Source organism: Melanotaenia boesemani, chromosome 14 (genome assembly GCF_017639745.1).
Source record: "Melanotaenia boesemani isolate fMelBoe1 chromosome 14, fMelBoe1.pri, whole genome shotgun sequence".
Lineage (NCBI taxonomy): Eukaryota > Metazoa > Chordata > Actinopteri > Atheriniformes > Melanotaeniidae > Melanotaenia > Melanotaenia boesemani.
The window spans coordinates 27415596-27442619 of NC_055695.1; the positions used below are offsets into that span (position 1 = coordinate 27415596).

Genomic DNA, 27024 nt, shown 5'->3' on the forward strand with positions numbered 1-27024 from the left:
CAAAGTACTGTAATAAGACACAGGGCAATTCTTCCTTTTGAACAGGCTGTAAGACTTGGAAAGTCAGATTTTAATTTCTTTTCCTGACTCTCTTCTTTGCCTTTTTATTTGTCTTGCTTGTCTTTGTATCTTCTGTCCCTGTCTTCCCCATCATTCTTCCTGCTGCTGAGAATATAGATGAAAAATCATCTGAGAGATAATTATAAAGTCATTTTGTCTTTCATTGTCTGTGAATGCCTTGTGATGTTTTTTAGGGTTTTTTTTTTTTTTTGTCCTCCCTTGCTTTTGTCCTTCTGTCCCTTACCTGTACCAGGATGTTTGTGCTCATGCTTTGTAGCCTTCCTCCGCTTCTTTTGCTTCTTGTCCCTACAGAAAAAACAGTCCCACCCATCTCAATTAATTTACTCTTGGTGGAACTGTATGTTTTTATGTTGGGAGGAAACACAAAAGGTACACAAAGTTATGAATTAAAAATGAGACTGCTTTTTGATCCACTGGAAGAGAAAGAAATGAGGACTGAAGGGACAAAAACCCTTGACTACAGTCCTTGCTCTTTGCCTGCTTTAGATTTTTAGCCTTCCCTTGTCCTTGTCCTTAATAAAAAGCTCTGCATGTCCTTCACATTACAGCCAAGTGATGCTCCTGTATCCTCTTAAACGTCACCGTCGGACATGCAGTCTCGTGAGACTACAGGACTGATCTGTCTTGCTGCCACACTTTTCTCCTTTTTATATTACTTCTGAAAACACACATGCAGAAACCTATTCATGCTAAGAGGGAAGATGACCGTGAAGAAATATCAGTAACAATAAGCACCTGTAAACATGAATGGTTCAAGTTTTTAGAGCAGGGCTATTCGATTTGGTCCAAAGGACCACGGTCCTGCAGGTTTTCCATGTTTCCCTGCTCCAACACACCTGACTCAAATTAATGAGCCATTGTGCAGAACTTCATAGGCTGTTGGATCCACTTAATCTGAGTCAGGTGTGTTCGAGCAGGGACACATTGAGCTGTGTTACAGAGGACTGGTTGTTACTGTTGCTACGTGATTCATTGACAACAGACTGAACACCAGACTTGACTATCAAAAACAGCCATTGTTACTACAGACACCTTGCAGCAAGCCATAATAAGCACGTGCTCTACAGAGGAGCAGCCAATGATGTCAATTAAGCCCATGTACCACCCAAAGACTCTGCACTGCCATAGCAAGGCTAGTGTGAATAAGTTTAGTTCGTTTTATTCATTCTTGAGACACAACAACAACAAACAAAAGATCCAAATACAAAAATGAAATAATAAAACTTCTGCCCCTAAAAAAGTTTTCAGAAGCTCATTAGAATTTAATGTTACACAGATGAGTTCACAGACCTGCAAATCAGAGGTAAAGAGGGGCTTGATCATGAGGATCTAAACACAAAATTGCTACACTGCACACTAAAGTAACATGTTACTGCCACAAAATGAACTGTACCAGTCAAAAAACTAATAATTTATTCACAGAAAGTTACTGTACAATCCAAAAGTCACTATGAGTAAACCAAATCAAATACAAAATGTTGTCACCACTAGAAAAAAAGATTTCAAATGTCTTTATAATACAACAACTCCTTGGATTTAAAGACTGTGAAGCAAAACTACAGTACGTGTGACCAACCACAAAAAAGAAAGCAAGACCCACACAATGATCACTAGTGTTGCAACTGCAAGAGGTTTAAAGCCTTTGCCCAGCTAGTAACATCACTGAGTGGTCAATGACACTAAGATCATTTCAGAGAAAACACAATACACTCACTTCGTCCCCACATAACAGTCCAGAACTGTACATGTACATGCTTACAGAGGGCACATTCACACAACGCAGCACTCACTTTCTTCCATCCATGCATTTTCTATACCGCTTATTCCAATTCAGAGGTCACGAGGAAGCTGGAGCCTATCCCAGCGATTAACAGACGAGAGACAGCAAAATAACTTAGCAGATTCTTGTCATGAAATGTACGTAATCTTCCCTGAACACAAGGCCATCAGTAGCAGACATGGAAAAAACTAAAAAGTTTGTGCAAATTACACTGCAGACTCCTGAAATGTTCACTATTTAAGCTCATTAACATCCTTCACTAACCCCAAAGAAAAACCTAAAGACTAAAGTTCAGTTTTTACTACAAATTCAAGGACACTGAGTGAGAATGTTGCAGCCCAATGAGCCTGATCATAACTGTAAATTTTTAATTCACTACATATTAGTAAGACAATAAGACTGTCCGTTGTTATCCAAATAACAAACCTTGGATAACACAAGATGTCAAAGCTGCCCTCAACAGGAAGAAGGAGCACAGAGGGAGGTGAAACAATGCCTGAAGGTGGTGAGGAACACCAACAGAAGGAAGGTGGAGGATAAACTGAGTGAGAGCCGTATGAAGGAGGTCTGGGATGGTGTCAACACCATCACAGGCTTCAGAGCAAGGCCATAACAGCGGGGCGGACAGTGGAAGAAGCAAACAGGCTGAACATCTTCTTTAACCGCTTTGACCAGCCCACTGTCCCCGCTCCCCCACTGCAGTACACATCCTCCCTGACTTCATCCCCTGTGCAGCCCCCTTGCAAACCTTTACCCCTCCCCCCATCTCAACACCCTCCACACATAACAGCAGAACAGGTGAGGGGAGAACTGAGGAAGCTCCACCCATGGAAAGCAGCTGGCCCTGACGGAGTGCCTCCTCGTCTGCTTAGGACCTGGGCTGCTGAACTGGGGAAACCACTCCAGCATGTCTTCAACCACAGTCTACAGCTGGGGAAAGTGCCAACCCTGTGGAAAACATCCTGTATTTTTCCAGTTCCAAAGAAAAAACGTCCTGGTGAGCTGAACGATTACAGACCGGTGGCATTTACATCCCAGCTGATGAAGACGATGGAGCGGCTCATCCTCAATCTCCTCAAGCCCCAAGTGCAACAGGCCCAGGACCCCCTACAGTTTGCCTATCGTGCAGGTGTGGGTGTGTGTCCAAGTTCATCTGGATAAGGGGAGGGGCACAGTGAGGATTTTTCAAGTGCCTTCAACACAATCCAGCCCCTGACGCTTCTGGACAAACTGAGGGAGATGCAGGTGGACCCCTGCTTGGTGTCCTGGATTGGTAACTACCTCACAGAGAGACCGCAGTACGTCAGGGTAAAGGACATCACATCTGACACTGTTATTAGCAGCACAGGAGCACCCCAGGGGACGGTGCTGGCCCCCCTCCTCTTCACACTCTACACCTCAGACTTCTGTTACAACTCAGAGCTGTGTCACATCCAGACGTTTGCAGACGACACAACCATCTCGGGGTGGATCAGGGATGATGGTGAGGATGAGTACAGGAATCTGGTCAGTGACTTTGTCTCCTGGAGTCAGATGAACCATCTCCAGCTTAACACCTCAAAGACTAAGGAGCTGGTTATTGACTTCAGGAAGTCCAGCCCACAACCACGTCCAGTGACCATCAGGGACAATAAGGTGGAGATTGTAGACAACTACAGGTACCTCGGGTTGTGGTTGGATAACAAGCTGGACTGGACATGCTGTACAGATCACCTGTACAAGAAGGGCCAAAGCCGTCTGTACTTCCTGCGAAGACTGAGATCTTTTAACATCTGCAGGAAACTCCTGTGGATGTTCTACCAGTCTGTGGTAGCTAGTACGCTTTTTTTATGCTGTTGTCTGCTGGGGGGGGTAACATGACAAAAAGGTGTGCTAACAGGCTGGAAAAACTCATCAGGCGGGCGGGCTCTGTGGTTGGCATGAAGTTGGACTCCCTGGTGACAGTGGCAGAGAGGAGAACACTAAAAAAACTACTGGCTATTGTGAATGATGCCAGTCACCCTCTGCACACTGTCATCAGTGCACAGACAAGCCTGACCAGTAACAGGCTACTCCTCCCCAAGAGTAGGACCAACCGGCTCAGAGACTCATTTGTCCCCCGAGCCATCAAACTGTACAACTCTGCATTAGGCAGGAGGGGGAGAAGGAGGGGGGAGAGGGAGGTGTGCAGTCCACCTGATAGAACACATGCACAATAACCCATACAAACAGTTGCAATAACTTATACGTGCAACAGTGAACTGGGAATCTTTACCACCTCTACTGTGTGCAATGCTTGTTTATATTGTTTATTTAACTTATCTTATTGTTATTATTGTTATATTTATTGCATTCTATTTGCCTCTATTTTGCTTTGTACCTGTATATATTGTGTCTTGTGCTTGTCCTGCTTTACTGTTGGTGTTGTATTGCTACTGGTACCCAAATTTCCCTGAGGGCTCTCTGAAGGGATTAATAAAGTATTTCTATTCTGTTCTATATTATATAGCAGCTTCATAGGTGACACCACTAATAGTGAGATCAAATCATTCTGATATTTGGAGACACATAACATCATTTTATGAATGGATCAACACCATTTTCCAGGCTACAGAACAAACTGGTGTCAAACCACTTCCCCCAACACTACTCATAATGAAAAAATTAAAAAACTGCACATCATGAAGAAGTGAAGATACAAGCTGTATATGAGAAGTTGATGCTGGAAGAGAGGCAGTTTTTTCGTACTAATTTGATTTTCTTGACAAGAAAAATGAGAAATGGAAAAAAAATTAGTCTTTGTGTATAAATAGTTGCAGATCAACTGATTGTCATAATGACTCTATGGATGACTGGAACTGGAACTGGCAATAACTGCTTTCCCAGTTTCAGTCTTGGTCTGGAAAAAAAAAATAAAAATAAAGAAAATCTGAACACTTAAAAAGTGACCTTACTTACTGCTGCAGGTGAATGTGAAGTCAGTAAAAATAATCACCTAACCTCTACAAGTGTTTCTCCAACCCTCTGCAAAAGTATCACCTCTCAGGGAAAAATTACAGATACAGACGAATTAACGCAGACCTGGCTAGAGTGATTACTACCATTCACACACACTCAAAAAGAGCCTCAAGGGGCGATGTTGTTCCAAGTACAAAGCCAAATATATTAAATATTTAAAGAAAACTCTTATGTTCGAAGCAGAGATTAGGTCCCAAGGCTCACATTTGTTCCTGCTAAGAACCATTATCTGTAACACAGAAACAAACACATCACATAACACCAGGAACTTAAATAAAAAAAGCTCTAAAGCTGCCAGAGTTAGTAAGAATAAAGTCCAACTTGTAAGCCTTGGGACTGCCTATCATATTTTACAGGTTTCTACATGATTAGTGCATGAGCTTGACAGAGCAGCACACTATTTAGAGAATACCCAAAGCTACTGAAGGGTCAGTTTGTGTTCAGGAAATCGCACAGTATGATTTTTAAACAATTTATTTGTAAATTCTTGCATGAAATAAGTATTTGGCACCTACAAACAAACAAGAATTCTGGCCCTCACAGGCCTGTTATTTCTTCAAGAAGCTCTTCTATCCTTCACTCGTTATGTGTATTAATGGCACCTTTTTGAACTTGTTATCTGTATAAAAGACACCTGTCCACACCTTCAAACTGTCAGACTCCAATTTCCACCATGGCCAAGACTATCCAAGGACATCAGGGACTATATTGTAGACCTGCACATAGCTGGGATGAGCCAGTCTACAATAGGCAAGCAGCTTGGTGAGAAGAGATCAGCTATTATTAGAAAATGGAAGACATACAAGATCACTGACAATCTCCCTCAACCTGGGGCCCCATGCAAGATCTCACCTCCTGGGGTACGAATGATCTTGAGATTGGTGAGGAATCAGCCCAGAACTACATGGGGGGAACTGGTTAATGACCTGAAGAGACCTGGGACCACAGTCACAAAGGTTACTCATAGTAACACACTACATCGTCATGGATTAAAATCCTGCAATGCCCAAAGGGTCCCCCTGCTGAAGCCAGCACATGTCCAGGCCAGTCTAAAGTTTGCCAGTGACCATCTGGATGATCCAGATGAGGATTGGGAGAATGATCATGTGGTCAGATGAGACCAAAATAGAACTTTTTGGTATAAACTCCACTCGCCATGTTTGGAGAGGGAAGAATGCTGAGCTGCATTCCAAGAGCACCATACCCACTGTGAAGCATGGGGTTGGAAACATGCTTTGGACTGCTTTTCTGCAAAGAGGACAGAACGAATGGTCTGTATTGAGGACAGGATGAATGGGGCCATGTATCTTGAGATTTTGGGCAAATACACCTGTCCATCAGTGAGAGTATTAAAGATGAAACGTGACTGGGTCTTCCAGCATGGCAATGATCCTACACCAACGAGGCAACTAAGGAGTGGTTCCGTAAGAAGCATTTCAAGGTCCTAGAGTGGCCTAGCCAGTCTCCAGACCTCAACCCAATAGAAAATCTGTGTTGAGTTGAAAGTCTGTGTTGCCCAGCGACAGCCCCAAGACATCCCAGCAGAAGATCTGTATGGAAGAGTGAGCCAAAACACCAGCTAGAGTGTGTGCAGGAAAGATTCGATAGCTGTCATTGCCAACGGGGGTTACATTACAAAGTATTGAGTTGAACTTTTGTTACTGGCTAAATATTTATTTTCTGCACCATTATACAAATAAATTCTTTAAAAATCATACAATGTGATTTTCTGGATTTTTTTTTTTTTTTTTCACATTCTGTCTCTCACAGTTGAAATGTACCTACGATGAAAATTACAAACGTCTCCCATGTTTTTAAGTGTAATAACTTGCATAATCGGTGGCTGCCAAATACTTTGTTTGCCCTACTATATATATATATATATATATATATATAATAAGGGAAATTTTTTGTTAATACAACACAAACACTCTGTACCAGGCAGTACTTTGGGGTTAGCAGAAACCAACTCAGTAATCTTACTGAGAATAAATTATACATTTTATTAAAAGTCTGTATGAGTATTACCAAAGTAACTTAACATTATCTTGTTTGGCTTTATTGTCTTACACTCTAAAGCTCTTTACTCCATTTTATACATCCTCTGTATTGACTGAAAATCATGCAGAATCATTATATATTTTCTGTGTTATCACATAATGCACGCTGAAATGTATTTATAGAAGATCTTGTTTTAAACTCTCTCTTAAATGCCTTGAAATCAGAGGCCAACTCTGAGTAGAACTAAAAAAAAATGTTGGTAGAAGTGGAATTAAAATGCAAGATCATGTCTGACCTTTAATTCTGTTTGTGATAATCATCGGGGCAGCTGGAGATATAAGAGAATTATGATCAGTAACACCAATATCAATTAAGTGTGTGCATATAAAACAAGTGAGGTGTGACCTTTAATTCAGGTATACCAAGAAGCAGATTGTCCCCATCCTATCAAAATACACATTCTTTCTTTCAAAATGAATCAAAGTGAATAATAAAATGATAACCAGAAGCAGCGCAGAACATCTGTATACAAGGACAATCAGAAGTGATATAAATAAGAGTAATGGACGAGAACCTTCTTATAATAGAAAACACTGATATACATGAGGTTATTCAGTTAAAAAAAAAAAGAAGAAGCTATTTTGTATTTGGAAAATTAGATCTCTTTCACATACAGAGTTCTCTATATTTGATTCTATTTTGTGTATATTTTTTAGCAGAAATTTATTTTCCATTGTACCGTAGTTGGCCTTGTTGTCTATTTATTTATTCCAAGCAGAATAAATGCCTACTTAAAAACCAGAGTTTTACTTTAAATGCGTAAAATTGACTCAATATCATTGTCATCCATCTGTCCATCCATCCACCCACCCATCCATCCATCCATCCATCCATCCATCCATCCATCCACCCACCCACCCATCCATCCATCCATCCATCCATCCATCCATCAACCCAACCACCCACCCATCCATCCATCCAAACACCTACCCATCCATCCATCCATCCATCCATCATGAAGGGTGAACTATTTTGTTATAGACTTAGTTATGTCTTTCCCACTTTGAAATAACCAGAGAAGAACATCCGCTGAAAATCCAGATGACCCAGCTTTCCACCAGCAATTCAACGCACCATCTACGCTCGAAGCTGTTACTACTGGAAGCGTGAAAAGAGTCTCAAAAACCTCTTGAGTCTTTTTGAACATGAAACTATTAGATTTATGAGATTGAAGGTAAAATATTTGTGTGTAAAAGCTGTACATTTTTGTCATTTGTGCATGTCTAAAAATGTCTGTGTGTAATTTCTAAATATTTGTGTGTGCATTTGAACATACACTTACAAGTACTCAAAGTCGCCCACAAAATGGTTTATTCAGTTTACAAACAATGTATTACACATACAGCTACCCAGAGTCACACACACATTAGTTTACACAGTCTGCAAATCATGTAATCATAATATCTAGATATCTACCGCTAAGTAGACCTACCGCCAAGTAAAACTGCTAATTAACCTGGCATACAGGTCTTGGGGATTTGGATGGTCATAACACCTGCATGCAGAAAATCCTCATCAGTGGTTTGAGCAGTGAAACTCAGCTGGAAATAAACTTGCTTAAAGCAATCAAGTAAGTGTTACTGGCTATTAAAGAAGAATGAAGAAAAGAAAGAAGGAAAATGCTAAAGGAACATTATGTCTACTATGAAAGGAAAGCAAAGAAAAAGTTATAGAATAACAGGACATGCACTGAAGCAGAAAGTAAAAGTGTGTCATATTAAGTGCTAAAACAAGTTGGGTGGAGGGAAAATAAAAACAGATGTGGGTGAAGGGCTTAAGACAAACTAAAATGAAAAAAAAAATTAAGCATCAGGCACAACAGCAGCTGAGAAAATCAAAAATAAACGTTTTACTCTGCCCTTCTCTGGTTACAGTAGAAGAAAGCTAGATTTTGATTCAGTCTTTGTCTCCTAAATGTTTAACTAAATCTCAGAGTTGTCTTTCTCCAAATCATAAAGCTGCTGCTACGTTTTAGCAGAGGATTATTTAAACCCTAGCTAAAATTCCTGAAATCTTTTCAGCAAAGGAAGGCAAATACCTCAGGTATTGAAAATGCTGTTGTTGACTTGCACAAATTTGCTTAAGACTGTGAAATGTTATTGTCATGCTTCTAAATTAGCAAGGCCCTGGTTTGGCTCCTGAACATTGTATTACAAAGGCCTTTTGTTTTTAAATTATCAGCTTATAATATAATTCAGAATCAGCTGTATACTCTGTATCCTTACAGCACTTTTTAATGATGTTTTTACTGCAAGTTTCAGAAAGAGGATAATTATCATTTTAATTTCCTCATTTCACTGAGACTTCATTAAGATCTGATCTGCTGAAGTCACTAAATCATATATCCCAGTTTTGGGGGGGGGGTTTGTTTTTTGTTTTGTTTTGTTTTGTTTTTTTCAGTAATTTAAATTAGATTTATAATTCCCAGTGTGAACAAATGGCACATGTAGAAATGGACCAAAATGAAAAGCTGATACTGCCTGTCGCCTCTGTTTTATGCACATGTGGGCAGATGTGTGCATGGAGGAAATCATAAAAGAGGCTGAGGTGGTGCCAGCTGGAAAGCTACATTTATCATGTGGAGCAGAGATTTACAACCAGGGGACAAGTGTTGACCAAATGGCCAGTCGGCTCCCTCAGCTTCTATCCTCAAGAAAAGGTAAAAGCTGTCAGAAACAAACAGTATATCACTCAGTCTTAATAAATAAATGGGTGAAAATGTGAGGGTTTGCCTCATGGAGTCTATTAGTGGTGGTGGTAAATCTGAACGATGCTGTCACAACCGCAGCTGATAACCAGTAGCTGACCGCCCATGTGTGTGTGTAGGAGCACAAATCTGCAATGTAACACTCACTGACCCCATCAATGACCAATAAGGATGGCTAAAAACAAAGCTGAGGAAGGCTCCATCTGTTTCTATTTCTATCACCTACACAAACACACACACACTCGGACTAAAAATAATCTAGAGCACAGTTATAAATCAATGTAAGAAAAAAAACATAGGACCTTTACATATCCACATGCGTGATGAGCACAGTGTGAAACCTGATCATGTGACCTGAATGTAGGGCAAACGCATCAGCAGAGCCTAGAATATACAAGCAGCACTCTCAGGACCAGAGGAACAGTCCTGTGTGACAGTTACATTGAAATAAATAGGAAGCATGAATAGTTAAATCTCCTGAGCATTCCCTGAGTGCCTGTCACACACATGTGATTCTGTTCGTCCTGTCTTCTGCAGTTAGCCTGCAGCTCCCCAGCTGTCCCCATGTCCCACTTCCCTTGCCTGACCTGAGACTGTTCTGAGCTTTACGTAGAAATCTGAATGCACTTATCCAGAGACTGATTCCAGAAAACACTTACCCACTTAGCAAAACTGTGGTTGGAGGGAGGGTAACTTATAAAACCATAGACCATAGACAGTCTGAGAAGTTAGTCAAAATTTTAGTTGCACTGCAAGAATGTAAGGGCAAAAGGTTGAATGACTGAGTCAGATGTATATAACTACATGCATTTTAGTGAGAAATGCTCAGTCTGATGCTCTTGTGCAAAGAAAAAGAAAAGAAAAAGCCAAAGTCAATGTTTTATACAGTATGCATGAGCTTCAGGTCAGCAGAGCATTGTGCAAGGAAGAGGAAAATACGAATGTGTGTATTATAGTTGGCAGCTGTCTGAGTAGATAATAATTAAATAGACATCTGGCTAATGGTCATCACCCAGTGTGCAGAGGAAATGTAGGGCAGGATTTGGCTTGTGCTCACGTGTGAGCTTGTGTTTGAGTTCATGTACAGTAGCTCTCTGACTGTCAGGCTGTAGGGTAGTAGGGCACTATGTGAAATCTCAAGTAGAAATAAGATTGGCTCTTTTTATCTGTGAGCCATATTAAGGAAGGGCCCAAACTCCATCCAGAAGAGCGTACTCATAATTACATCTGGCCAATAAGTGGTGAAAACACGGCACAAGAACCCCTAGAATAGTTCTGCTTATGTTGGCAGTAATTTCCCTTGGTCTTGCAATAGCTTTGATTTGTGTCACAATTATGCGCTTTTGCAATAGTGTGCATTTCTTCACAATAACTGGGCATTTCCTCAAACCTCTCTTAATGTTTATATTATAACAAAAGTACAATCTCCTTATTTATGTAATTCTGAAACAATTTACTGTAGCTCATTTTTTATAAATCTTTGTCAAACACTTGATTTGGCTGAATGAATTTTTTAGATACTTGCAGAGGACTATGAAATTAGTGCAGGACAGCTCAAACGATATCAGTTTCTAAGTTGGATCTGTTAAGTTCATGTGTTTTCAGACACTTTGGCCCTTTGGTTCTGGGCCACTTGGCACAGTCAGTGTAACACAGAAAGTAGCAGCATATACTTCTCTGTAGTCAGTCTCTGTAGGGATATATTATGCTGCTTTGGTGCCAATATGCATACCACAATGAGTAAAATCATTTTTTTGTCCTGTTCTAGATTTCTGTCACTATTCAGCAAACTTTCCTTTCGCTGCACTTATATCTATGTGTATATGTGTGTGTTTAAAAAGAAAGAGGCATACTGGGAATGCAATTGCTCTGAACCAGGAAAGAATAAAATGAATACATGGACTAGAACCAAAATACTAGAGCAGGCTATATGTTATCTTATCCAGAAGGCCACAGCTGCTCAGCAGATTTGCATTTATCTTCTACAAAGACACCCAGCAATGGAAAAGGGGAAGTGAGGGACTAGAGCATAAACTTTAGTTTGTACTTGATCACACTGGCTTGTAAACGGCAATCTAAATTAAGACTTACATTCTATACATCAAATAAACTGACCTAATATATGTTCATAAATATTCATACATTTAAGTCACAGAGACCCACCTGTTGTGTGAGGAAGAGGAGCTTTGCTGCTTCTCTCTGTCTCTGCAGCTATTTTTTTCTTTATCATGATCACCAGATCTGGATCTGTTTCTGTCCTTGCTGCACTTTCCATGACTTATGTCGCATTTCCAGGACTTGGTAGCATCACTCACAACAGGGCTGCTTGCTATACTCATAGGGATTAAAGACGATATACTCAACAGAAAGGACAGAGCCAAAAGAGACAGATGACTACCATCAAAAACAACAGCAGATGCAGTCAATTGCATCACTTTTAATTACTTAGTGTATACATGAAGCATTCATTAAATCATTAAGTGTGGCACTTGTCATTTTTTTCCTTTGTTCTATTTGAAACATACTTATATAGCCATATATATATATATATATATTGAACGGTAGTGTATATATAAATATATATATATATATATATATATTACACACATGTTTGGCAGGTGCTGTTTGGAAGCAATCAAATTTTCAAAAGCGGTGTCCAAGTCTAAATCATATGTTTTCGTGAGCATAAGGAAGTGTCTCAGCTTTCTAACACCTGCAGCAGTTGAAATCCAGAATGGTTGGCTGCATTAGAGGAGCCAATTAACACGGCGCCCGCCCACATTAGCAGCGGCAGGATAAATTCACAAGATTAGTTGTCAAGTCATAATGGTGCAATGAGCAGTGAAGCCTTTTTTTTTATTCAAAACATATGTAGCATAATTTAGTAACATATTTTCCTTTTACATAAAGTCTTACCTGAGAAACATTGGTACAGTGAGGTTGAAGGGCCATCAAAGCCTTGATTGTGTTCACTGAAAATGAAAATTAAAGAAATGGTGAACGGACTTAAATAAAAACAGTAAATTAGTAGAAGTTTATAAAATAATCCACACTGGATTTAGGATGTGAAGGAAAGGGTGTTACACATTTGCATGTAGAGATATTCAATACTAGCTGTTTTATTCTAGTATTTGTCCAGTCTTTTTCTTGGCAGACTGCACTGCAAATGGTAATTTAGCTTAATGTAATGTTTAAGACTGTTGATTCTAATAAAAGCAAAGGGAACAGTGTGAGCAAACAAATTCACAACTGAATCAATAAATAAGAAAAACAAATGGATCGGCTTGCAAAATGATCAAAGCCCTTTTTCCGACTACGCAGCTGTGCCTTCAAAGCGTTTGAAGTGAATGGCTCATTGTCAGAACGCAGTGTGCGCTTGCCAGCCCATGAGGAACGGATGGAGGGCATACTACGGATGCTATCTGGATCTTCTTGCTTATCCATGTGGCTTGGACACACACTGTTTCCAACTGAAAACTTCCGAGTGTGCTGACAGCAAACTGTATTTGTCTGAAGCTGATCCAGAGGTGCGAGTCCAAATGCAGGGCACCATCAATTCAACAGTAAACAGTCCATCTCACTTGAGTTTTATTTCTGGTGTAGCAGAGATACAGAGATGGAGAAAGGCCTCCATATGAATGGAGCAAAATGAATGAATGGAGAAGAGAGTCTGCTTTCGAGCGCATGTGGCTGACAGCAAAACACTAAGAGCGTGATAATGTGATTCAGAGAAAGTACTCATGTGCCACCAATTAAAGTTTTCCTCTTTTATTTATAGATTTATGATGCAAACTAATGCCCAGGTGATATCTATAGATAATACTCTCACTCTGGCCCTCTGCTTTGTGGCTCTAGATGAGTGGTTTTTAAAGTAAAGGGACATGCTCTGGAAGGAATAAATATGATTTATTTTTTAAAAAATCTACAACAAAAGAACACAGGATTTTGATTTAAAATTAAATGTGAGTGTGTGGACGACTGAAAACTGATGTTTGAACACAATGCTAAGCCATTAGTCTCTCCAGAGGTCATGCTTTGGGAAAATTAACTCAATCAAATCCTAAATGTGGATTTTGAAAGCCCAATTGGCACTTGGCCTTCCACACAGCATGGGGAGCCAGAGCCCAGGTCATGCCAGAAATACCTGCTGTTCCTAATATCCTCAAGGGAAAAGCTGAGCAGCAACAGGGAGGCATAGACTCTCCGTGCTGCACAAATGTGTGTGTAAAAAAAAAAAAGATATTAATAAAATGTTTAAAAAAGGAAATGATTGATAAAAAACACTGGAGCTGGCTGGCAGAGTCCATAAGAACAGCAGGTCCCTGAAGAATGTGAGGATTTAGTAGATGGACTGAGATGTGAGGAAAAAAAGATCTTTTTTAGGACAAAGTTCTGAGTGAATTCAGGCACACATTGGACATGGCAAATTAGGAGACAGGAAGAGAGTAGGATCAAGAAAGAGAAAAAAAAAAGATGAAGGGACAGGAAGTTAAGGAGACAGACAAACAGAGGCTGAGACGAGCTGGACACACAACATTCAAAGGAAACAAGCACATCACTAAACAAAAAATGTAGGAGCTTGGGGTACAGCGTGTCCCACTTGTGACCTTAGTTGTGTGAATTAGGAGTAAAACGTGGGAGTTTGCAGACAGGTTGTGACAGATCGGAAGAGCAGAGTGGGGGATGCTTTGGATACTGATAAACAGGAGACTGAGGCATAAACAAGGTTTTGATCTGACTCTCTACCTTATTTGGCCAGTGATTCAGTTGCAAGCTGAGCAACAGCGTACACTGAAAAAACCCCATTAAACTAAGTAAGGACAGCAGCCATTCCAGAAATCCTAAATCGCAGTTTTCCTTTGGTGTCAAGTAAAGGCTCTAGTTTACCTCAAAAATGACACATCACCTTTTATTTTTTAGCTTTTAAAAATCATTCATATTTTGTAAAATGCTTTTCTTCTCTCTCCTTTCCATATTTTTCTGAATTTGTTTAACTTTTTCTATTACTGACATCAAACTTTGCTAAATTTGGATCTATTTATTCTTAACCTGATTATATTGCTGTTTCATCTGCACTCCACCCTGTGTGTGTACCACTTATAACACACATACATAGACTCACCTGCCCAGCGCTGCAGAGGAGGACGGAGAAGGACGTTGCGGTTGAAAAAGGGAAGCTGTGTGGAAGAAAACAAGAGGCCATAATGATCATGCCTGGGTTTTGTTATCAAGTTTACAGTCTCACACATATCCATTAGGACCTGAGACTATATTTATTAAAAATTACCAGTATCCTTTGCCCCCCAAAAATGCAAGAGGAAAGCACCACATGTTTCACTTTATAGAACAAAGTAAATGCAGCCTGAGCAAAAATACTTCAGGTGTTTGTATGGAAGGTAATTAGGGTTTCAGCAATTCCAAGGTGCTAACACAGCAATGTGGAGACAAGTCTAGGTATGAGAGAAAAATCAGGGTTTAATTATCTTTTATCTTGGATTTATTCTTATTTGTGTGTTATAAAATGCAAAAAAACAAAAAAGAAGAAGTACTTTGTGAAAATTCATGCAAAAAACTGCAGCATGTCAAAGGCTCTGTCCATCAATATTATAAGGGAATGTGCAAATTAGAAGTACTACACAGAAAACATGAGACTTAACAAACAAAAGTAATAAAAATAAATAAATAAATAAACTTTGTCCAAAACAATACTTGATTAAATATATAAAAATAAAAAAGGTGCATAAAATGGGAGATGGAAAATCTGAAAAATCAGTAAGGACTAGTTTTCATTTACATACATAAAATAAAGGGATTGCAAGCCAAAATTTCCAAAACACTACCTACTCCCAAAATAACAAAATAATTTATGTACAAAACCTTTTAGGGCACAGAAATTAGATCAACCTCAAAATGTCAACACAACAAATGCAGCAAGTCCTATGTGCTCTTTCCTCCATCAATAAAACAGAACGCTTGAGTTCACAGTTAATGATCCCACTTGTGATAATTCTCAAATTTTACGTGACCAAGCAAGACAATCAGTTCTAAATTACACACTTAGCTTGAACTAAGCACACACACAAATACAAATACTGTACAGAGACACCTTTGAAGAATCAAAGCACAAATGTACATCTGGATACCATCCCCACCTTTTTCTTCTTCTTCTCAATAATGGTCTTGCCTAAAGCAGTTTTCAAGATGCAGACCACAAAAGTGCTTGGAACAGGAGGAAGGATCAAGTTACTCTGCCTCGTGAAAGAAATAAAGAACATTTTCTTTCAAATAGAAGTTCTATACAGTTTAAACTGCTTACTATGGAGGACTGACAGCAGGGCCTTGACACTTAAGACATGTGGACACCCAAGGGAAGAGCAGAGTTGAAAATGCACATACAAACTTCAAACAACCAAGCCTCAAAGTGAAGTGCTGAAGGCCTTCAGGCAATTTCTTTCAAGAAAGCAAACCAAAAGACAACAGAATGATTCATCAGGAACAAGGAGAGCGCTGCATGCAAACAAACACCTGATATGACGAATTACAGCATGAGGTCACTGCATGAGACAACAAAAGAAAATACAAGACAAAACAGCAATGGTGCATACACACGCATGCCGATGTAAATATGCATTTGATGTAAACACCAGCTTATCCACACACATGCTTTCAATGTTACCGTGAGTAAGAAATTGTTTCTACCTGCAGTAATCTTACATGAGTATTTGATGAGGGCTGGAGCTCCATGCTTGGCAGCAGATAGGAGAGCTAATGGCTGAAGGCTAATTGCTGCCGATTGTGTTTGCGTGGCTTTCTGTCTCACGCTAATCTTTCACAGAGGTTCAGGCTGCAGAGTTTTAGATGGAGCTGATATTTCACATTGGACTGCTGGCTGCATTTCTGCACAACAAAAGAGGTCAGAGTATAGTTTTTGAGGGTAAAAACTCTTGTCTCCCACATTTAGGGTAATATGCATGGACAGATGTTCCTGATTCTTGTTATGGCATTCTATTGTAGCCTTTACATTCTGTAATCATTCTTCCTTGATTTAAAAAAAAAACATAAAATAAAAGAAAGAAGCTAGCATTTTAAGTCTGCACCACATAATCAATACTGAGCACAGATTTCTGATGTACAGTACTTAATTGGAAACAATGGAATTCATGCATTCAAAGTATGTTTCAATAGGATAAAAGAATCCAGTGTCATCTGCTAAATCCTGGATATTTAACTCAGTGCTTATATTACTCTTCTCAATTAAACAGTCTCTGCAATAATAACATCTACAGTTTAGAACAGGGATCAGCAACTCCGGTCCTCGAGGACCGGTGTCCTGCGGGCTTTAAGTGTTTCCTTATTCCAACACACCTGATTCAAATGAATGGGTAATTAACAGACTTGTGGAGAACTTTACAAACCATCTCACTTAATTCAAATTTACTGCAGCAGGGAAACATCTAAAACATGAAGGACAGTGGTCCTCGAAGACCAGAGTTGTCCATTCCTGGTTTAGAGGTCAGTACTTCTCATCAATGGGTCTTGTCAGAGTGCATTTGGTAATGGTGCTGTTAGTTCAGAAAGAACATCTGCTTGACTCTGCTCTTTTCTAACTCTAATGCTCCTGTCGTTGTAGTGACCTACTAACCGCTGAGGGAAAATAAGCTGCAGCAAACAGCAGCAAGCAGCCTAAGCTTGGTTTGAGTAGTGCTGCATTTATAAATGACACAAGTGCAACCCTGCAGTGACACAATTCTGTTCCAAAATCTGCACCTACAAAACACACAAGACATCTAATGTGACCTCACTGAAAAACAGACGAAAAATTAAAACAGCCCCCTCTTCTCCTCTGCCCTGTTCCCCACGGTCAGTCTGCTCAGCACATTTCTCATCCCACAATCTGCAGACCCAGCACTTTTTGTTGTTGTTTTTTTATACTAAGGGCTATTTTTATCATGTTACACATTTGCATCACAAAAGGAGGTAGGGCTTATGACTTAAAGAAGGGGAGTTGCTTAGATAAAAGCTATACATACACACTTCAAAGCTGGTGTTGACTGTTCAAAGCTGCAGTTGACAGGATGTTTGATGTTTTGGTTGTAATAGCTGCCCTGGCATGGGTTTGCTGCACAATATGGGGCTGATAGGGTGAGGGGTAAGAATGAGGTCTAAGCTGGCGTCTATTTTGGAACCTTTGAAGATGAAGATACCACATGTGCTCAGCTGCGTTCTTGCACTAGAGAGACCTTTCATATTTCTATCTGATTCACTACAAAAACCAACAGGAAGTCTAATGACTGACAGCCAGGACGGACTCCCTCCTGGATGGGACTAAAGACACCTGGCTGCTGCCAGACATGCAATATACCCATGCAGTGTGTTCAAACATATTTGAGAACCTGCACACACCCACACTCATGTACTTCTTCAGCAGTGTTCACCTCTTGTCCTTGAACTCCACAGGATTATATATTTTGACACGTGTTGCAGCTTGACAAACACACTCTCAAGTTGCCATTAGTCATTTTTGCAGCTGCATGGTGTGTCCCATGGACAATAAGATGTCCCCCTGGGGGCTCTTCCACCTGAAAATCCCAGTTTTCAGTCTAAACAGTCTTACCCTTGTTCATAAAATGGAACATCTGTTCATAATGATTATATCAGTTGAAAGAGGACAATATAAAGGACATGAGAGAGTCAGTTCCAGAGAGATAATATAAATGAGTGTTTACAAAAATAACCTGGCTGCTTTTTTTTTTTTTAACCTGTCCTGTCCAGCATCATAGCAAGCTGAATGATAGTCTGGTTGCTGTGTTGTGCCGAACAAATTTGCTTTGCCAAGGGGAGGTTTATGGGTATATGTCTCCTCTTGGTAATCTGATTCATTTGTTTATTTATTTACTGTTGAATTGAATTATGGAATCTATGTAATCTTGCTGTACTTGACCAGAGGGGACAGAAATAGAAGGAAGACAGCAAAAAGAAGTAAAAAGGGAAAGCAGAAAGAAGAAAGAGGGGACACAAACACTATAGACAGAAGGCAAGCTGGCTGTTTTTACACAGGAGCAAAGTGACTCACCTGGTGGACGTAAAAATGCAAACAGAGACTTGTTGGTGACTGGAGGTGGCATGAGATCATAAGCAGTGGTGCTATGCTTGTGGGACATCTCAGTGACCACCTGCAATGCAAAAATATAGAAATGTGACAGTTTCAAGGAAAAGCAAACAGACACATTCTTAGTAAGAAGTTGGGCTACCACCATAACGGCTTTAGTTAATTTTGGCACTGATTCTATGAGATTCTGGAACTCTACAGGATGGATATTATAAGAGACAGAGATGCCGCTGAAAAGGATCCTGAAGAGAAGTCTTTGGATGAATTCCATAACAACAGAGAGGATGGTCATATGATTCATGTCCTTTACCATTCCAAGAAACCAACTACCTGCCGAGCTAAGAAGCACAACAATAATGTTGCTGTACTGATGCAAGTGTAGAATTGAGGTGATGACAGCAATATCTTTGGGATGGCAGGGGAATAAACAATGAAAAAAAGATATCATGTACTGGATTAATAAGTGGGTCATTTAGTAGTGATCACCAACCCATACATTATGTTCAGCTCTGTGAACTCGCAGTACTCAAAAAAGTGATGAAGATATAAACCAGTTAAATTATTAAGCAGTTTCTACCAGATTGAGGATTTTGTTTTTAATATCTTGGTGACTGTTTTTCATGTTTTGTTTTTTTTTAGCCTTCAAGATGACTGGCTCGGTGTGCTGGTGCACACTGTTTTGTTGCCAAGAGCTTCTTCCCATCTCCTTGGCCTCATTGTTGAGGCCCCTTTCAATACACATAACCGACTCCTTCCTACAAGATAAATTCCTTGTGTGTGCAAATTACTTGACAACAAAGTCTGACTCTGATTCTGTTCAAGTTGTAGGCATGATAGTTCTCTCCCCATTCATTAACTTCTAGGAGGTATTTCCAAAATGACTGTTATGGCTTGTACTACGGAAGCTAAGAGCAGTTGTTATCAGCAATTTTTTTTTTTTTTTAAATTGTTATTTCAAGATAACGAGTTCATTTTCTGGTTATTTTGAGAGAATTAGAAAGGATAATTGAAACAGCATTGAAGATATTGAAGCACACTGTTGCATTTAAAGCATGAAGGAGTACTGGGAGGAGGTCTGTGATTTTCCCAGTGGACCATAAACACACTCAATAAAATTCAAAATAATTTATTAATGTATACACTTAATATATCTTATTTTTATATGTCTCATATATTAACAAGTAGGTTTCTTAGGGGAACCTGTGTGGAGTTTGCACGTTCTCTTCATAAATGAATTGGTTCTCTTCTGACTTCCTCCTACAGTCCAAAGACATGTTTGTTTGGCTGATTTGAGTCTCTAAATTATCGTTAGGAGTGACTACGAGTTTGAATCTTTGTCTCTCTGTGTTGGTTCTGTGATGGACCAGGTGCTGCTCAAGCCCCCTCACAACAGCACTTGAATTATCTGTTAACTCGAGAAAACAAAGTTTGTTTTCTCGAGATAATGAGATTAATTATCCCGTTATTATGACAAAACAGTGTCTTTAAAAAATCTGTCCACTCTTGGTTTACATACATATCTAGGACTTTTTTGGAATACCATTTTCCCAAAATATTTTCCCTCATTTGGTTTTTGATGTTGATTGCAGATGAGGCTGTCTCATGTTTTGGTTCAAAATCACACTAAAGTCTTCCACTCGTGACTTTAAATACTTGAGTTTATTATTTACATTTGTTCCATACCCATGAAACCCATCAGTGACACACGTCTTATAGAGAGGGATACAGGTGAGAGAGGTAAACATACTTTGTATTGATGTTTTTAGTGGCCTTTTCCTCTAAGAGTATAAATGGGTCTATGCTACTCCAGCAAAATGTTTCTCACTACTTAACAGGGACTTTACATCCCCTTTCTGTGAAACAGAATGGGGAAAGGGTCAAGAATCCCAGTTTTTTCTTTCAATCTGCCACCAATTTATAGCTATTAATAGCTTCAAAAGCTGTGTCTTTGCATCTGTTTCACATAAACATGCTACCTGAGTGTTGTTGGCTCCATCACTGAGGCACGGGTGCTCTTCTGCTGCGCTGCTACATCCATCTCGTCCTCCGCTCACATCATTGCCAGCACTTGACTCTCTGTTATTCAGATAATATGATAAACACCCTGCATATACAACAACAATATAAATCCATCACATTTATGTAATAGCTTGACACGCTAGCAGGAAATGGCATATCAAGGGTTCTAAAACATTTGTGAGTTGTCATGCTTAACATATGAGCATATGTTATGCTGATGTGCACTTAGAATATTTTAAAACAGGACATTAGTTAGACCTAATCTCTGCGCCCATGTCCCTAGTTCAACTCTGCAGATCCATTAATGCATTAAACTTCCTTATCTGGGTCATCTGGCTTTCTTCACTAAACAGCCCTTTACTGTCCTAACCCCCCACCACCCCCACCTCCTCACCCTAGCCCTCACTAAACAGACACACGCTCACACACACAGATGGGACACTAACCTCTTTATGTCACTTAGACTTAATCAGAAGTAAGACAAAAAAACACGCACATACAAAAAAGAGAATAACAGCCATATCTAATAATAAGACATTAATGAAGTGCTTGCAGCTCCTTAATGTCTCTTTAGCTTAAAAAACACACACCCACACACATTCACATCTGACCCAAAGTGTTGTTCAGATAGAATACAATATTTTTATTATATTATATTGAAAAGGCAAATATCAAATGGGTGAAGTGACAAAATTTCAATTATATTCCAATGGTCAAAAATTTTAAATGGCAGGTTAGTCCAACAAACACAAGATAAACCTCTGTAAGCAAGCAGCAGGCTCTCCAATACCAACACTGCGGTTGTACCTAAATTAAGAAACAGTTTTTTGGATTACAGCATGTAAATGTATGTTCCAACATGCTACATTATTACTTCCTGCATACTATCCCTCTGGTCCAGCTGTCACAAGAAGAGAGGGAGATGCATGACTCCACACAGCACTCAGATTCAAATGACCTCCCCTGAAGGGTAACCTTGCCGGTGGAGGAGGACATCATCAAGGGACGGATCGTTAATTAAGTGGCATGTTCTGCGAGTCAGCCCTGGCTGAAAGTCATGCTTCTGGTGGGCATCATCATCAACCATTAGACCAAATGGCAAGGAGTGAGGGACAATATCTGCTTTGGTAATAAGGCAGTAAGCACCTTGTCAATGTAGAGGCAAAAATGCATGCAAAAGTGTTTTCATTCACTCATTCATTCATTCATTCATTCATTCATTCATTCATTCATTCATTTATTCGTTTATTCGTTTATTCGTTTTCTGTACCGCTTCGTCCACTTAAGGGTCGTGGGGAAGCTGAAGCCTATCCTAGCATGTAACAGGCGAGAGGCAAGGTACACCCTGAACAGGCCTGTCACAGAGACAAACAACCATTCATGCTCACACTCACTCCTAGGGAGAATTTATAGTACATAGAACCCACGCATACGCGGGGAGAACATGCTAACTTCACACAGAAAGGCCACTGTTCGAACCTCCTCCTACCAGTAACCTTCTTTTGTGAGGCCGTGGTGCTAACCACGACACCACTGTGGATGCATATTATTATTATTATTATTATTATTATTATTATTATTATTATTACTGAAAAATATATGTAAAAATCTGAGTTTTTATTTTTGTTTATTTTTTCTTTTTAACTTGTCTTGTCCAGCATCGAAGAAAGAAGAATGATGGTCTGGCTGCTGTGTTGTGCTGAACAAATTTGGTTTGCCAAGGGGAGGTTTATGGGTATAAGGCTCTTCTTGATAATCTGATTTGTTTATTTATCTATTTTAATCTTGTTTATTTATTTTGAATGATAGAATTTATGTAATCTTGCTGGACATGACCAGAGAGGACTAGTGAAAAGAATAGCTAGAAGAAGTAAAAAAGGAAAGTAGAAAAAGAAAGAGGAGACAAAGATACAACAGACCCTTCAATCCAAACTAACACCAGACAACCAACTGCTACACCTGTACAGAAATGCCTTTTACAGGCAAACAAAGCTGATAATCATCAGGAGTTCCAAAAAAATAACTAAGACAAAAAAAAGTATCACAACAACAACCTAAGTACCAGAAACACACACAACAAAAACCTAAATACAAGTAGCTCTTGGTGTATAAACCCACTTGACAACTCAGTGAATGTATCAGTATGTAGAGTATGAGGAATGAGCATTGAGCAGAGATGAGTGTGATTGTGCAAATGCGACTATGCCTCTACAGAGGCCAGAGGTAGACCTGGGCCGGTGTTCTGTCAGTTTAGCATACGTTGTCAGGTCAGCATACGCATAGTGCAAACTGACGACTGCACCTAACCCTAACCCTAACCTTAACCCGCATACGCATTAACGTAATGTTTGCTACTCTGATGCGTATGCTAAACTGACAGAACACTGGCCCAGAGACCTGGGCGATCCCACCACAAAGAAAATCGTGGACCAACCCTGAGGGCACGGGGCACAGGGCCCGGCGAGCCAAGATCAGCAGCTGCCGACTCTCCAGGCACCGGCCATCCAGGGCGGTTAGAGCGCAGGTCCCAGGGCCCCAACAGCCCAGCCCAGACACTTGTCCATGGAGCAACCACCTCCCTCTGCCCACCCCTGGTGGCACCCAGAAAACAGAGGAGTAAGAGGACCCCATTTCCCTCACCCTCCCCGCTCATGACTGTCTGTAAAGTGTGTGTTGTTTACAATTAAAATTGAGGGGCAGTAACCACACAGTGCTGAGTGAGGCCACACAAGCAGCCCTGCCCACCATGCATTGCCTGGCACGCCCCCCAAAAGTTGTTAGTGTGTTGTGTTTCTTTTGTTTTGACTAAGTGTAATTAAAACTGAGAGGCAAGTCACCACCACTTAGACGGCACCCTAGTTCCTGTTCCTTTGACCAGGACACACAGCGACTGCAACCAATGAGTTGTCACCAACCCCAGAAGGCACACCCCCACCACATGCTGGTGGGGAGAGAAAGGGGGGAGGAGGGAGAAGGACAGTGGGAGAGCCCAGACCCTTTTCTTTTTAAAAGAGTATTCTGCAGTGAAATACTTGAATCTTCAATAAAAAATAAATAAATAAATAAAAAAAATTAACAGTTTAATAGCTTTTTATAAGTAGTAACCAGAGCCAGAGCTATCACATACAAGTTACATAAAACACAAAATACAAAAAAAAATTCACTGCTCAACACTGGTAATGAGCACAAGACACTGCTGGCAAAACAAACCCAAATGAATTAATTATATTGAGTAAAATAGTGTCTGTATGTCTAAAAAAAAAAAAAAAAAAAAACCCTAACCTTCTAAGAAAATTTCCTTCAACTTTTGACAAAAAGAACACAGATCTGTGTATGTTTCAGCTATTGCCAGAACAACTTTATTGTGCTGAGCCCATCTTAGAACTGCAGAAAACAGATGGCATCAGTCAGATAATTGCTGTGTCACTTACAAAGAGAAACAACCAGCTGCCAGCCTCTCTCGGCTCTGAGCTGCAGGATGGAATAGGGTGTACTGTACAGTGGAGCATTAGAGACACACAAAGTGTGAGCTTTAATAGAAAACACAATACAAACCTAGAAGCTGGAATAGATGGTCTAGCTGAGGAAGAATAAGAACAGCAAGGCTCCTTTTCTCTATATCTCATCGGCATCTTCTGGGCCTGGGTGGAATAACAACAAACTCTTAGTCATCTTATTTACTCACAGCTCACTTCTAGTTTAAATTAAAGCAAGCGTAGCAGCATCTGTTCTGATGCATCTTGAAAATTAAGCTCTTAAGTTTGTGGTTTCTTTAAAAAGACCACATCAATCATGTCTTGTCTTACTGTGATTTTGACATTTCTTCTGAATGCTTGAAGTTTGTTCTGTTTCTTACAGTAGGCACTCCATGTTGCTTCATCAAAACCATAGTTAAAGTAATCTGAGATTTTAGCACCTAAAATCAAGATATGAAATTGCAAATAAGTAAAAATAATATCAGTCAAAACTCATACTGAATACATAGGCAACTGAATTGGAAGAGTCACATACATCTATAGGCTCACTGATTACAACTCACCAGGTCTCATCCAGGGCTTTGTATCAAAATAATTAATTTCTTGTTTCATTCCTGTAGTGTTTTCTTTTGACACAGTCATTCCTTGTCTCTCTGCAGGGTCTGTAGATAATTCACATGTTTCATCTTAAGTACATCATTCAACCAAACTGTAATGCAATTTTCCTCATGAACATGTGAACAAATGATGAAGATTTAGAAGTAGAGGTTTTGGAATGAACACTAATCAGTTTTCTGCTTTTGTTTTTGTGTTGTTGTTTTTTGAGTCATGTGGTCTTCTGGGCTATCCTTAAAAAGGTTTATCAGAACACCTCCTTACCAGCTGCACATGTCTCCATTTCAGTATACATCTCAGGATGCACAGGTGAGTGCTCAGTGCTGCAAGAAATCAAGAGCAGCTGTTATCTCCACAATCATGTCAATAATTTGATCTCGGAGAAACACTTTTGTGTGGGCTGAGTGCTCATAGCCTAATTTAGAAAGGTCTTTCAACACAAAAGTCTAACAGGTCACATACCCTGTAAAAAAATAAAGAAAGAAAGAAAACAGAAGGAAAATTGAAGATATCTCAAAGCTATGCCTTGACAGAAGTAGGTCCCAGACAAATAATGCTCCTCATATTATGCCCAAAAGGGAGAAAAACACAATTAAAAGCTAGAAATTCATCTTTGTCAGCTGAAAAATAGTAAACAGTTACTTTTTCATACTGTATGCACAGTTATGCTTGCAGAGAAATGGTAGTGTAATTGTTACTGTCATCTTCTTGGACGTCATATTCTCCCATAAAACAAAGGAGAAATATGAAAATAATATAATGTTCACCAATATTTCAAAGTGCACCTGAATTTGTACATGTAAAAATTCTTAGAAAAGCAATATTGGATTATGGTTTTAAAAAATCATATTGGTAACAGCATAAAAAAAGTTAATAAAAATGAAAACAGCATAGAAATGTATGTAAAATTTTTGGTAACAGCTAATTTCTTTGTGTCCCTCTAAACCTTAACCATCAGGGCTTAATGTCAGGCAACAGCAAACATAAAACTTGTGTCCTCAAACTTTTATATTCAATCTCGGGCATAAAAGAAAGAAAAACAATTACATAGAAATAGTTGATGTATGTAATGATACCTTACTGTAATTGGCAGTTCATGCAACATTTATTCTGAGGCAAAAAGGCTTGAGAATGCAGATCACAAATAGCATTAAGGCTCCACTCTTGAAGCATTCACATTTTCTAACTCACACACACATTTTTCAAGGCAGTAGATTTAATGAGCATCAAATACTTATTAATGCTCCACATGACTGACTGCACAGCACATGTACTGTGAAACCATAACGATCCCTGCCATCATTGTGCTGTGAAAACTGTATTATACCTGAACGCTTCATTACAACACTGCTTTCACAAAAATGAGGCTTGGAAGTACTCTGACCTCATCATTATTTCGATGTAGAATTCCCAACTCAAAATCAAATTACCTCAAAGATACCTTGTTGGATTTGTACTTAATTTTGGCAGGTGATATTGGGTCATGTGAATGGGTTTGTTCCTGTAATTATCACCTGTGTATGCAGCTAACCTCGGCTAAAATACCCCCCTCCTCACATGTCTCGCAAACTGTGTAACACCTTTATGTTTAGAAAGATGGTGGTTGTCTGCTCTTGTATCACATAACATACCTGTAAGGGAATTCCTCCTTCAAGTCATATGTGTGGAGATCAAATAACCCTGAAAAATGCAAACGTGACCCACAAAGAAATCTGATTCCACATAATAATTCCAGGTGTATCCCTAAAGCACTCTAAGGACTTTTTTTATAAAATGTTAAATAATTAAATTAATAACACACTACTGTTAATTAAACCAAATAAACTAATAAGTATTTGAAATGCATTTATAGATTTAAATTCACGATTAAACAGCCCGTTTAAACTTATCTACATTCGTATAGTCTCTCCTCCTCCCTCTTCTCGGCCGCAGCCGTCGACTCTGACCCTGACTCGGACATCTCCGAGTAGAAAACGCCGTTTTAAAAAAGCACGAACCAGAATTCAGATTTAAAGATAGGTACTTATAAGAATTTATTAGCCACTGAATCTGTACCTGTCAGTGGCAGTTCCTTCAACTGTCAGTTGGGGAACTCCATGGAGACAGAAAAAAAAAACGTCTCGCACTTAATTGGACAAACTACATTTTACCCACTTACATGAAAGGCAAAAATATATTT

General features: G+C 39.5%; 1 protein-coding gene across 2 annotated transcripts; it reads right to left on the reverse strand.

The window, feature by feature from the left end:
* On the reverse strand, positions 1 to 26869 carry fip1l1a (FIP1 like 1a (S. cerevisiae)). 2 transcript variants are annotated; one of them, XM_042006800.1, is made up of 13 exons: positions 26739 to 26869; positions 26477 to 26525; positions 25110 to 25168; positions 24794 to 24892; positions 24561 to 24670; positions 24310 to 24395; positions 20712 to 20811; positions 18700 to 18799; positions 14749 to 14803; positions 12543 to 12598; positions 11790 to 11955; positions 305 to 366; positions 1 to 162 (listed from the first exon to the last, which is right to left on the reverse strand). In XM_042006800.1, the coding sequence occupies exons 1-13, from the start codon at positions 26803 to 26805 to the stop codon at positions 71 to 73; spliced, it is 1101 nt and encodes a 366-aa protein (XP_041862734.1). In that variant the 5' UTR covers positions 26806 to 26869; the 3' UTR covers positions 1 to 70. The 2 variants fall into 2 exon arrangements, with proteins under 2 accessions (XP_041862734.1, XP_041862733.1); XM_042006799.1 differs by having other exon boundaries at positions 1 to 165.
* Positions 26870 to 27024: the final 155 nt, after the last annotated feature.

What these genes read in the sequence shown, in the direction of transcription:
- fip1l1a (XM_042006799.1), bottom strand. Translation starts at nt 26,805, where the DNA reads ATGTCCGAGTCAGGGTCAGAGTCGACGGCTGCGGCCGAGAAGAGGGAG. An exon ending in GGAGGAGAGACTATACGAAT is followed by an intron (nt 26,526 to 26,738) that starts GTAGATAAGTTT and finishes TGCATTTTTCAG; the next exon opens with GGTTATTTGATCTCCACACA. An exon ending in ACTGTACCAATGTTTCTCAG is followed by an intron (nt 11,956 to 12,542) that starts GTAAGACTTTAT and finishes CTATGAGTATAG; the next exon opens with CAAGCAGCCCTGTTGTGAGT.